We start from the raw sequence: 12,086 nt of genomic DNA, 5'->3' as shown, positions 1-12,086 counted from the left end.
GAACATTAAATATATTGCTGTATATCGCACACATGGTGGGATTGCTCGGGCTGTCCTGTGCAGGGCCAGGAGTGGGACTTTGATCTCAGTGGATGCCTTCCAACTCAGGATATTCTATGATTTAACAAGGAAAATACAGAATAATTAAGGATGTAACTACTAGCAGGTACTACAAATGGAATATAAATTAACAAACTCATCTACTCCTTCCGGGTAAATCCACTCATGTTTACACACATGAGAATTCACTGTTCTATTGAACGATTCACACGGGGATTCACACGTTCAGATGAGCAAATTAAATGGAAAAAAAACCTAATTTTGAGAAACTTCAAAGATTCTATTGAAATTCCGGCACCTTTAAGGACACCCATTAGAGAATACCAACGTCACTATCATTACATCTTCTGACCTAAATACCTCCGTAATGGTCTAACAGCAGCAATTAACACACACCTCTCGAAATTCTTGAACAGCTGAATAATTTTTGAGTCACTGGATTTAACAGATCCGCCAGTATCACTACAAGAAAAGCCCGGTTCAGGAAACAGCTTCTGCGCTTGGTTCTGATGACCACGGGAATCGCTCCTTCCTGCAGATAAAGACAGAGGCTGAGCACCCTCCTGTGCAGGGAGCAAAAACTACAGCTGCCCTTTGTGGCTCCGCTGGCTGATTCTCATTCAAGGCTATATCTTTGCCTAAAAAAAAAAAAAAACCTCCGGGATCTAATTCAGCAGCTTTAGAACAATTACATGACACCACTGCAGTGGAATTACTCTCAGTTTAGAATGACTTCACAGGAATGAACACGCTGCTGTACACAGAGGGCTCGTAAGATTTCTGGAAACCTCAGGGAACGGGGTGATGTCATTGCAATACAAAAATATCTGCTTCAAATTCCTTGCGAGTCTCCTTGACAAAGCTTAGAGGATCAGAGTTCAGCAGTGAAACTCAGCCATCACCTCAGGAATGTTTTCAGAACTGGGCTTTATTCTTCACTGTCTCAGATACAGGAGCACAGGAGCTGTTTTCTCGTGCTCGAAATACAAACTGAACTCAGGGTTTGTAGAGTTGCAGGAGACAGTTTTTAAAAGATGGAGCACTCCAAGCTCAGGAAACATTCGAATTTTAAAGGTTATTTCAGCCTCTTGGCAGGACTTTCAAATCCTTCAGTTTAAACGAAACCCTCTTAATTTTGCAGAAGTCTTCCATACTCAAGCAGCATTTTGGGTAAAATGAAGACAAACCAATAAAGCCTTTGAATATTCAGGACATTCTGCTATTCTACAGACTTACCAAAAAGCCCATTTTTTTATCATATCATTAACTAAAATTGCTTTCTGTGTATCTGAGATCAGCTCCTTTAAATTCCACCACAGATGCACACCTCATTTTAAAGCACCAGTTCCTTCTGATGAAAAAAGGTGATACAAAAGGTGAAGATTGTAATCCCTTAACTTGCTCAGGTTTCTGCAGAGCTCCTTCAGGACACAAAATATGTTCTTCTACTCTCTCTGCCTATAAAACAAGCTCTCAGCAGCTTCTAGGACAGAGTAACTGTTGCTGCAGAGGTAAATACTGAGCTGCCAGGGCATCCCAGGCAGAGTTCCACAAAGATCAGAATTTGTTCCAATGTTTTCATGCACTGAACAACCCCAGAAAAAGCAGGTGCACACTGATCAAAGTGCTGATTGTACCAGTTAAGAAGGTACCACCACTTCCTGGGAGGATGAGAAAGTCTGGGATACTTCTGAGTGCATAAACATCTGAAAATGTGCCTGGGAACTCTGAAATTTATTGGCATCCTGGGAGTAGAATCCAAAGACAGACTGGTAAATTTACCACCAGGTATTCCATGACCTAATGGGTCCAATGCCCATGAGAAAAGACTTCCAATTTTCTGTGAATAATCTCCCAAATCCCTCTTGTGTCAGGAGTTACTGAATCCAGAGGTCATTAATGGCAGTAGGAAAACATACCTGTTAAATAACAACATCTCTGAAGAGTTACACACCTTCTAATGAGCTGTGAATTGAAGATAAATCAGCAAGTGACCTGCATGAGCAAACACCACTGATTAATAAGCTGCCACGAATTAAGTTCATATTTTCAGTGCATGTGGCAATGAGAAACAGTTTGAGAACAACGTGGATTTAAAGCTACATTTTTACTTTAAAGCATTTTATAATTACAAAAAAGAAACAGCTGAACAAATCTTTTATATTTATACCCTTCCAAGCGATGTACAGAAGGCATGCATAATTTCCAATCATAAAACACTATTTAAAAATAAAAGATTTATAATTGCTTTCCCTGATTTGAGAAGCAAATTATGATTTTTTTTCAGATTGTCCTTCATAATCCAAACATGATGCGAGTGACTGACTGAGCAAAGAGTGGGAGAATGAACAATATGGCACAGCAGAAGCCAAACACAACAGGTTTGTGTTATCCTTGGAAGGATGGGGACATGGCCATGAAATTCTTTGAGTGCTTTCTACCAGGCATCTGAAATCTGCATTGGTGCTAACCGAAGCAGTATTGGGATAATTAGACAGAGAAATTACACAAATGAGAAAGGTCTTCTGAGTTCAGAGGGCCTACAGGAACAGGAGGCCTGTGGGTATGTTTAATACTTAAGTATATCTGTAATAACCAGCTCAGGTTTCTTTCAATTCATCAGCCACAGCCTGAGTGAAACACGGAGGATATGTGACCTGAACTTTCCAGTCAGGAAATTCTAAGCAAAGTTTCCAAAAACATCATAAAAGTAGACCAAATTGCCTTCTCAAAACCTACCTCCAAGAGACACAGAGATGCAGCCAGTGTTTTCAGCTACCTCTTTGAAAATAAAAGAGAAGCTTTGTTGTTAAATGGTGTCACTGAACACCAGGCCACTTAACTCTTCCAAACACATAGTTTTTTACTTTGTAAGATCTGTGTCTAAGGGCCCATCCTCTCCCTCTCCAGGGGTTACTGACCCCACAGCATTACTGTATTTAAACTTTGGAATTAAACCAGCATTTCTGTTCTAACTCAAAACAACACAGCACCAATTTTCAAAGCTGCTCAGATATTAGTCCCACTTTCCATGTGAGCTGCATACCTAAACACTTTTTCTAGAAAAATATCTGAGCCAGGGAAAACAGATGCCATTTCTGGATGCAAACTAATTTATTCAAGAACATATTTCAAAAGAAAACCTGTATCTATTTCATTCCAAGCCTCTCCCAAGAACTACAGCAGTATTAACTAGGGCAGTGCTTTCCTCAGGTTTCCTGGGAGGCAAAGCCAATTTCCAGACAGCAGGACTCCCTTAATCGCCACCGACAAGTAATGATACCGCAGTACACATATATTTTTATGTACATCCCTTCATCTCCTTCCTTATTATTACCTTCCCAGATTAATTTTAATTGAGGCTTTCAATAAAAAGCAACAGGAACCTCCCCCCTCGTTTTGGCGGGGTTGAGGCTGAGGGGAGGCGCCCCCCCGACCCTCACGGGCCATGACGGGGCGAAGGCCGCGGCGTTGCCAGAGCAACGCCCAGCTCGAAGCCTTCCTCCTCCTCACTCCTCTTCTTCCTCCTCCTCCTCCCCTCACGGCTCCTCCTCTTCCTCCCCCCGCCGCGCCCTCTCACACCCCCTCGGCCCCGGCGATGGCGGCGGGCGGCGGGCGGGAGGCTCCGGGCGCCCCATGAGGTACCGGGGAAGGGGCGGGAAAGGGGCCGCCCCCCGCACCCCCTCACAGCGCAGGGCAGGGAGGGGGACACGGGGACGCGGCGACGCGGCTCCGAGATCAGCCTTTCCTTCCCTGTGCGGGGTCCCGGCGGTACAAACCCACCCGAGGGGTTCCCAGGACGAACCTTCCTGAGGAGTTCCCGGCGGTTCAAACCCTCCCGGGGGCCCGGCGAGGTGCGGGAGCAGCTCCCGGAGCGCGGGGGGAGCAGCGGCCCCGGGAGAGACGGTGAACGTTCGAAGGGGCCTTTCTCAAGAGCCTTATTTTAGCTAATTTTTGGAGGGTAGAACAAAATCTGTGTGGGTGCGGGAGTCTTCTCTGAAATCCCATGTTATAAGTCGGTGATTTGAAAGTTTGCTCGGCGTACTGCCAGGGGCGGCTGCGATCCTCCAGCTCCGGCTTTTTAAACACCGAGCTGTCAGTTCTTGCAGAACCCGGCCCCAAAACACCAACTGCAGTGCAAATGAGGTGTCTTTTTTACTCCTTCCTGTAAAAACATTGCTCAGTAACACTGTTCACACAAGTCAATACCATCTCCGCTTCATCGCGTTTATTCATGTGCAAAAAAAATACAGAATGAGAATTTTGGTTGTTTTGAAGTATGATGTCATCTTTGACCAACAAAAAATAGTAGTAGGAGCAGTATTTGTAAATATTAGTATGTTCTCATATTTATGTGTTAAAGTGATTCTGCTCTTTAATGTTACCTTCTTTTTAAAGGCTAAAGAATTTGAGGTTTGTGCAAATGCATCCAGAACTTTTTGGTGTGCAAAACCAGTTTTGCTTTGTTTTTGTATCCCCAGTGAACCTAGCTGTGAAAAAAATAATTTCAAAGAGGAATCTGTAAGAGTTTGAATAAGGAGGAGGATTATAACAACATTCTCAGTGTTTCAATATTACTCCATAGTGACAAGTATTGTGTCAAATTCAGCTTCAAGGCATTCTCCAAAATCATTACTCTGATGTCACACCAGTCCAGAGAAGTTGATTTAACCCTATTTGATCTGTGTAAAGATTCACAGAGAAGTGAAAAACTGCCCAGAAGACAACCAAAAGATGCCAAAGGAAAAATAAATCAAACCTCATTTGGCTGCATTTCATTTTTCCCTCTTTAAAATGCTTCTTAGAAAATGGCCTAACCTGGTTCTGCTCCCTTCCCCAGACAGGATAATCTCATTAATCTCATAATGGCCCTCAGTTTTGAGCATGCACTGGCTTTTGGCTGGACGTGTCTGAACCAGCGCTCACCAATTAATGGTTGCATGGAAATGTACTCCCTGCTTCCTTCCCATCAGTGTTTGCTCCTTTTCTGGCCCACTGCTGTTGCTATTTTTGTGAAATTATGCAGCACTTCCAAGATCTCTCCTGTACAAGCCAGTGCTGGTCTCCTGTCCAGCAGATTTTGCTGTTCTGATTCGCACTTTTAGCTGTTCCTAAGGCAGCCAGGTCACTGCAGGCTGGGAAACCAGCACGTGGAGGGAAGGAAATCATTTTACTATGGGACATAGGAGGTTGTCCTGTGGAGAGTGAGTGTAAACCAGAGAACAAACTCAGGCAGGATCTCAGAGAATTTTGCCTTCATTCAGTCGCTCAGTACAACCTACTGGATTTTTATTTTCCTGAACTATTTATCTATTTCTTTAACTGTCCCTGTTTATATCCCGCTCTAGGAGACACAAATTAGAAAAACCTCCAGGAGCAAGCTCCACCATGCAACCCGACTGCGCCCATCTCCACAGCATCCAGGGGAGCGGCGGTGACTCCTCCTCGCCCAGGCTGTCGGGAGAGGGCTCCTGCCACCCCAGCACCGGGGACGTGCGCATCCAGCTGAACTCCAGCGCGGGAGAATCCAGGGAAAACGCGAGCTCCCGGGTCTCCAGGCCGGACTCCCAGAGCCGCTCCCACGGGCACGCCCATGGCGAGGCAGGAGGGCTCGAGGATGCAGCCCCGGAGCCGGAGGAGCAGGGCGGCAGCTCCCTGTCGGAGCTGCGGTACCTCCTGCAGTGGCTGCACAAGAGCCTGCCCTACCTCCTGATCCTGTGTGTCAAACTCCTCATGCAGCACATAACTGGTAGAGTAAAGCAAAATCAGCTCGGAGGGAGCAGACCCTCCTCCCTTCCCCCCACCAAGAAATGTACTAATAACCATGCCTGTAATGTAATTCAATTTATTTTTAGCTTTATTTTTATTTGCTTTATTCATCAGAAAGTGAGATTTACTAAACTACATTTCAGTGGCTTCTGTTTCCTTTGCTGGCATATGTACAATGTGCTTAATTATTCTGGCTTGAGAGTCTGAGCTATTAATTCTAATTACAAAGACATATTAGAAGTGACTGCTTTTTAACCCAGTTCAGTGATTTTTTTTTTTTTCTTTTCATGTTTATAACTGATCCTATTTTCCTAATAGGCATTTCTCTTGGAATTGGGCTGCTAACAACTTATGCATATGCAAACAAAAGCATAGTAAATCAGGTTTTTCTCAGAGTAAGTATCACCCTATGCAACAAAATTCTTTATGTTAAGCAAGACTTAAACAAGTTAATCCATTTGTGAAAGAAATGTGAATGGAGATGCTGTTTTATTTACTTAATAATATTAGGTATTAAGATGGAAGTTAAGTCTTAATGCCTCTGTACAGGGGAGCTACTCAGATAACAACATTTGCAAAATTCAGGAGGGTGGGATTTTTTTCTCCTCTGACTTTGACTATTGAAATCACTTTTTTGTAAGTTATGTAGTACCTTCTTAACTATTAACTATTCTCCTATTTTATGGGGTCTAAACCCCCTGAGGTAAAGTCCTCTGGTAGTAACTGCTCTGATGCAACAGACTGGGTGTTTGGGATGTCAGCACTGATTCTGAGGCAAGGACTGCAGTGTCTTTACAATCCCCTTGCAGGAACGGTGCTCCAAGTTGCAGTGCACTTGGTTACTACTCTACCTAAGTGGATCATCTCTCCTCTTGTATTACACCTTCCACTCTCAGTCCCTGTATCACAGGTAAGTAGAGAAACAGTTCTACCCCACCATAAGTTACTCAGACATTAACTGGGGACACTTTATCTGCTGTTTTTCTTTAATTATGGCATTGGTTTCTCTTTCACTTTAATCTCCATTCCTCCCCTTCTGCCAAATTTAACAGGTGCTGTCCTTAGAAGCAGTATGATGGAATTTTCTAGACTCCATTCTCGATTTAGTGGCACTACTGTGCCACAGAGACCATTCCTGGCTTTGATTCCCAGCTTTGACCCTTGGGAGTACCAAATGTGGCATCCTGGTGCTCCGTGGAGTTTATGACTCCAATTGATTTTTTCCCCCTTGACCATTCTGTAGCTGCAGCCTTGGCTGGAAATCAAATGCTAAATGCCAAACTGAGACAGCAAACTGAGCTCTGGAGGATGGGGGCTGTGATGAAGATATAGCAAAGAAGGTTCCAAGATGGAAAAGTTGTCAGAGATCCTCAGTGATCCATTTACAATGAGCAGTTCATTTTCTTAGCAAATGTTCTCCCTTGGTGTAAGCCAGGTTTCCTTTTTTAATTAAACCTGCTGTGATAATCTCAGGTTACAGTTTCCTCTAAATAGGGTGCTCCAGTAACTTCTGATACTTCTTTTTGTAGCTTAATCTTCTTAAGCCCCACTGTGGATTTTATGAACTTTTGGGAGGTGCTTTGGATTGTGGGAGTCACAGACTTTATTCTGAAATTCCTCTTCATGGGCTTGAAGTGCTTTATTCTCCTGGTGCCTTCTTTTATCATGTCCTTTAAATCCAAGGTAAGGAAACAAGCTTGTAGTTTTGATTCTTGTGAAGATTCTCTTATGGTAAAAGTAACTAATAATTAAATTCTACCCAGAGAAAAATCTTTAATTAAATGTCTGTATATAATCCACCACTACACCGTGGGCAAGAAAACCCTGTGGATTTCATGTTCTTCTCTGCTTGGTGCTAAAAAAGGTTTTCAGCCTGATCTGAAACAATTGCTTGTATTATATCCTTGGATAAATGGGTTTATTTCTGTCTCCAAGTTGGGGGTTGAAGCAAACCTTTTATTTTCTGCTCTGTAGGAATGTGTACACGGGCAGTTGGCCTGAAGCAGCTGGAGCACAGCAAATTTTGCACATGCTCAACAAGAACTGTCAAGATTTTAAGATCTGCACGTGCCAACAGCTGTTTTTTTCTGTCTCTTCAAAAATAATCCTGAATTTTCTTTGTTGCTAATAAACTTAAGGAATATTTGTGTCAGATGAAGGAATTTGATTCATAGCTTAATTTCTCAAATCAGTGAGGTTTAATAATTTTCTCAGAAGCTTTCACTCACTGGTGGTGTATTTATTTTTATCTGCTTCCCAAGGTGAGGCAGGCAAAACCAATTACATTTTATCTTAAAATTGCAATTACTAGTGCTGGTTCAGAAAAAGCAAATTAGCAAGTACAGTTTGATGTGGTAGCATTTGAACAGGATGTTTTGGGATGTTTTTATCTCTTATAGTGTACCAGAACAAGTTCTCCTGAGGTACAACTGACTTCTCCATATACTGATATATAATCAAGATCTCTATTTTTTTTCTAGTGATGTAACATGCAAAAAAGTTATTGAAAATTCCATTACACCAACTATGGCTAAATTAAAGAAGAAATCTGGTCAATAGTGACAAACTGTGGCATCATCCTGTGAACATTATAGAAAGAGTTACAAATACAGTTTCAAGAAAAACTTTCTTTCTTTAAAAGCTAAGCTAAATATTTATGATTATACATGTACACACACAGTGTTCTGTGCAGGACACTTGTGTTTTGTTACTCACTAATCTTTTGGGTGTTACTGAACACTGGTTACCAGTTCAGTCCAGCTCCCCTTTTGCTTCTCTCCTGGCTCCCCAGTTTTTATATCACCCCATCCTTAAAGAAGTTTATTATCAGAAGATAATAAACAAGTTTCTTAGACAGACACAAAACTGTTTACAGGAAAAGAGTTTGTAATGTATTATTAATAACGTTATTATTATTATTATTATTATTATTATTATTATTATTATTATTATTATTATTATTATTATTATTTACTAATAATTACTAAAAGAATGGGCCTTATTCTCACTTTTTAACCCTCAGTGAGGGTCACAACTCTGGCTCATGACAAGCTGAGCTCTGTGACCAAATTTTCACGTCACTTTACTTTTTGTGATGCTTATGAAATTAAGTCTGATGGACTTGTTAAATAGGTAGGCATCTGCCAAGCCATCCCAATTCAGCCTATAATTTGATTTTCTGCAGTCCAGCAATCAATTCTGCTACTCTTACTTGTATGGTTGTGGTGAGACTCATCCTCTGATCTTTTTTTTCTGTGCTACACATTTAATTGTTTCAATATGAGAAGCTACTCCAAAGAATAACAATGCATCTTTTCTGTGTATTTTGGAAATCCTTGGAGTTGTAAATCTTGAGCTATTCCTTTGCATGTCTTGCTTAGGGCTACTGGTACATGCTGTTAGAAGAACTCTGCCAGTATTACCGTATGTTTGTCCCCATACCAGTTTGGTTCCGTTACCTCATCGCCTATGGGGAGCTGGACACTGCACTGGGATGGACCCTTGGCATTCTGCTGGGCCTTCTCTACCTCATCCTCAAGGTATGCAAGCTTTATACTCTTCTCAAATTTTATATAAAATTCTCAAGTGATTGTTCTGCAGGAATAATCACTGGAGGGTTACAGACACAACACATTTCTGGAAGTTCCCCTCTGTACTCACTGCCAAGTTGCTTCAGTTTTACTGATGCAGCCTTCCAGAAAAACTGACTCAGGACTCAAAATTGTCTTTATCTAGCAATGGATTGGGATTGCAAAGCAAAGGACACAGCTGCCTTAGGTCCCCTCACATCAGACACAGAACTTGCAAAAATAAAGATAAAATTAACAGCTAAAAGAGTCACCATTTTCCAAGAAAGAAAATTTTCTCTGCTGGAGTATCCTGTGTGATGCTAAACAAGTTAAACATCTTCCCAATGGTTCTCTGCTTCTCCAAAGAGCTCATCTGCCCCAAATATAACCAGTTTGGCTTTAAACATGACCAACACTTCATCATGCTCTGCTACTTTAAATCCAGGACTAAAAGACCATTGCAAGTATGATAATAATAATAATAATGCTGATACATTTGCACTCCAGTGCTTCATTTCAGAACCTTAAAAACCACTCTTAAAAACCAGACTTCCACCAGGAAAACTTCAGCCTAAATTCTTCGTTTGGTTACATTTCAAACATTTAAAATAGGGTCAGTCTGAACTATCACTGTGCTTATGTGACTTAAACATCCAACCAGCAATGAGACTTCCAATGTTGGAATCAAAAGCTTGGGAGCTTTTTAGTTTACAGTGAAAAAATACTTAAGCATAACTCAAGTTTCCTTTCCCATTTCAGCTTTTGAGCTTTTTTGGACAATGGAGAAACTTCAGGCAGGTCTTACGGATATTTTTTACACGCCCAGTGAGTACTGAATTCTCTTACGACAAAACCATAACCCCAGTTTCTATGAAAATCCTTCTACAAATTCCTCATTCCTGTTCATGTTGTTTTAGCAATAAACAAATGCATTTTTAAATTAATCCCTGTATACTCATTCTCCCATTTCACAGACTGAGTTCCTCGACTGAATGATAGTGTTGTCACCTGAACAACAACAAAATCACCCACCAAAAAAATTTGCACACCCTTCAGATAAAAGGATGTGAAATAATCTTTTTTTGTCCTGCTTCTGCTTTAAAAATCAGTGATGTTTCTTTAGATGAGGGATTTAAGTTTCCCTGCAGCCCTTATTCAAAATTCCTTTCTGTCCTGGTATTTGGGTTTGGCTTTTTCATCCCCCTCAAAATTAATATTTGCTGCAAATCCTTTGTTTTACAGCACTATGGGGTGCCAGCCAGCAAGAGACAGTGCTCTGAATCTGATGATATTTGTTCCATTTGCCAAGCTGAATTTCAGAAGCCTATTCTGCTGATCTGTCAGGTAATACACATAATCCCATTTGTTGTTTTGGTTCTTTTTAAATTAAAGAATATTTAAACTACTGTTACACAAGACAACATAAAAAATAGATGAGTGTATGTTTGATGATTATTTTTAGAAATCAGACTGTACAAATAATATAAATGGAAGAGCTTAGAAGCTCTAAGTTGTCATTCTTTTCATTCCAGCACACATTTTGTGAAGAATGCATCTCTTTATGGTTTAATAGAGAAAAAACCTGTCCACTCTGCAGAACTGTTATTTCAGACCATGTTAACAAGTGGAAGGATGGAGCCACATCTATGCATCTCCAGATTTTCTAAAGCTTGTCAAACAACTTGGGTTCCAGTTTGTTTGTTCACACTAAGGTTTTTCAGTTTACTGCAGATTAAATTGTAGGTGGCACAAGGAAGGAGTTTCCAAATTGCAGATACTGTGTATTTAAAACGGTGCAGAAAATGGCAACTTGACCTTTTTTAAGTAGAGATAACTGAAGTTCTCAGAATGAATGCAGAAAAGCCAGCATTGCTTCTCTTGTGATTCTCATAGGAAACAGGCAAATCCTAGAAATGTGTTGCATTACTTCTTAATTCAACATTTTATTTTAAAAGTTTAATAGGGTTCCAGACTGTACTAAATTGTATTTATCCTTCTAACACAACTCAAGCCAAAAGGTCAACTTACTGATTTTATTAAGGTTATGAGCAAATTTTATACTCTGGACTGCAGTGAGAATTAGAGCTGCTTGCCACTCTTGGCATTAAAGATCTTTGATGCTTGCCCAGTAAATAAAATAAATGGGCTTATTAATGCACCTGGAACAGCAACTATTTCTCACTGCACCTGTAGATAAACAGATTAAAGAATAAGATATTTCCCCCTTTAGGTTCTTCTAGGCTTCTAATGGATCCTTGGCTTAATCTTTTGGCTTTAAACCAACCACTGATGTTAGATTTTTACTTAGCATTTTATAAAGCTGTTATTTTTAAAAGAAATCTTTAATACTATATTTTTGTCATAACAGGAACCAGATTTTCTTACAGGAGACAATCTATTTTATACTCTATTTGCAATTTGTAGTTTGCATAAAAATCAGAGAGAATAAATGCATTTGAATCTATTTGTTTGGTGCATGTCGAATAAAGAAAGAAGATTTCTTATTGTTTTGGTATTAACTCATATGTAAGCACTTAACTGCTCACTGCCAGATACATTTTTCTTGTTAAAGAAAACAAAAACCCTTTACATGTTACAATTTGTTCATGATTAGTTTTTATGTTATTTCTAGCACTAACTTCTCTGTAACCTCACTTTCCTTTCCTGATTTTCTTTTTTTCACTTTGC

At 40.5% G+C, this 12,086-nt stretch overlaps 2 protein-coding genes across 13 annotated transcripts in view; one reads left to right on the top strand and one right to left on the bottom strand.

Moving 5' to 3' along the window:
• LOC111937835 (uncharacterized) overlaps positions 1-4,158 on the bottom strand; it is a 23,759-nt gene extending 19,601 nt beyond the window's left edge. For 4 of the 11 annotated variants that reach the window (XR_015278612.1, XR_015278604.1, XR_002868780.2 and 1 more), the window contains exons 1-4: positions 3,398-3,591; positions 2,800-2,841; positions 1,980-2,055; positions 457-592 (exon numbers count right to left, since the gene is read on the bottom strand). The gene's annotated coding sequence lies outside the window, so the exon portion shown is untranslated. Of the gene's footprint in view, positions 1-456; positions 593-1,979; positions 2,056-2,799; positions 2,842-3,397; positions 3,699-3,865 lie in introns of those variants that run through there. The other 7 variants (XR_015278609.1, XR_015278610.1, XM_086860036.1 and 4 more) reach the window with 4 other exon arrangements.
• RNFT1 (ring finger protein, transmembrane 1) lies at positions 3,510-11,902 on the top strand. 2 transcript variants are annotated; one of them, XM_023939356.2, is made up of 9 exons: positions 3,510-3,701; positions 5,409-5,809; positions 6,148-6,224; positions 6,639-6,739; positions 7,359-7,512; positions 9,210-9,368; positions 10,158-10,223; positions 10,641-10,742; positions 10,931-11,902. In XM_023939356.2, the coding sequence occupies exons 1-9, from the start codon at positions 3,697-3,699 to the stop codon at positions 11,063-11,065; spliced, it is 1,200 nt and encodes a 399-aa protein (XP_023795124.1). In that variant the 5' UTR covers positions 3,510-3,696; the 3' UTR covers positions 11,066-11,902. The 2 variants fall into 2 exon arrangements, with proteins under 2 accessions (XP_023795124.1, XP_086716160.1); XM_086860034.1 differs by lacking the exon at positions 3,510-3,701 and adding an exon at positions 3,718-3,914.
• Positions 11,903-12,086: the final 184 nt, after the last annotated feature.

This window comes from Cyanistes caeruleus, chromosome 21, assembly GCF_971803275.1.
Source record: "Cyanistes caeruleus chromosome 21, bCyaCae1.hap1.1, whole genome shotgun sequence".
NCBI lineage: Eukaryota > Metazoa > Chordata > Aves > Passeriformes > Paridae > Cyanistes > Cyanistes caeruleus.
The sequence above is the reverse complement of the archived record's forward strand: the minus strand, read 5'-3'. Positions and strand labels throughout refer to the sequence as shown.

What these genes read in the sequence shown, in the direction of transcription:
- RNFT1 (XM_023939356.2), top strand. An exon ending in TAAATCAGGTTTTTCTCAGA is followed by an intron (nt 6,225 to 6,638) that starts GTAAGTATCACC and finishes ATCCCCTTGCAG; the next exon opens with GAACGGTGCTCCAAGTTGCA. An exon ending in TTCTCTACCTCATCCTCAAG is followed by an intron (nt 9,369 to 10,157) that starts GTATGCAAGCTT and finishes TTCCCATTTCAG; the next exon opens with CTTTTGAGCTTTTTTGGACA.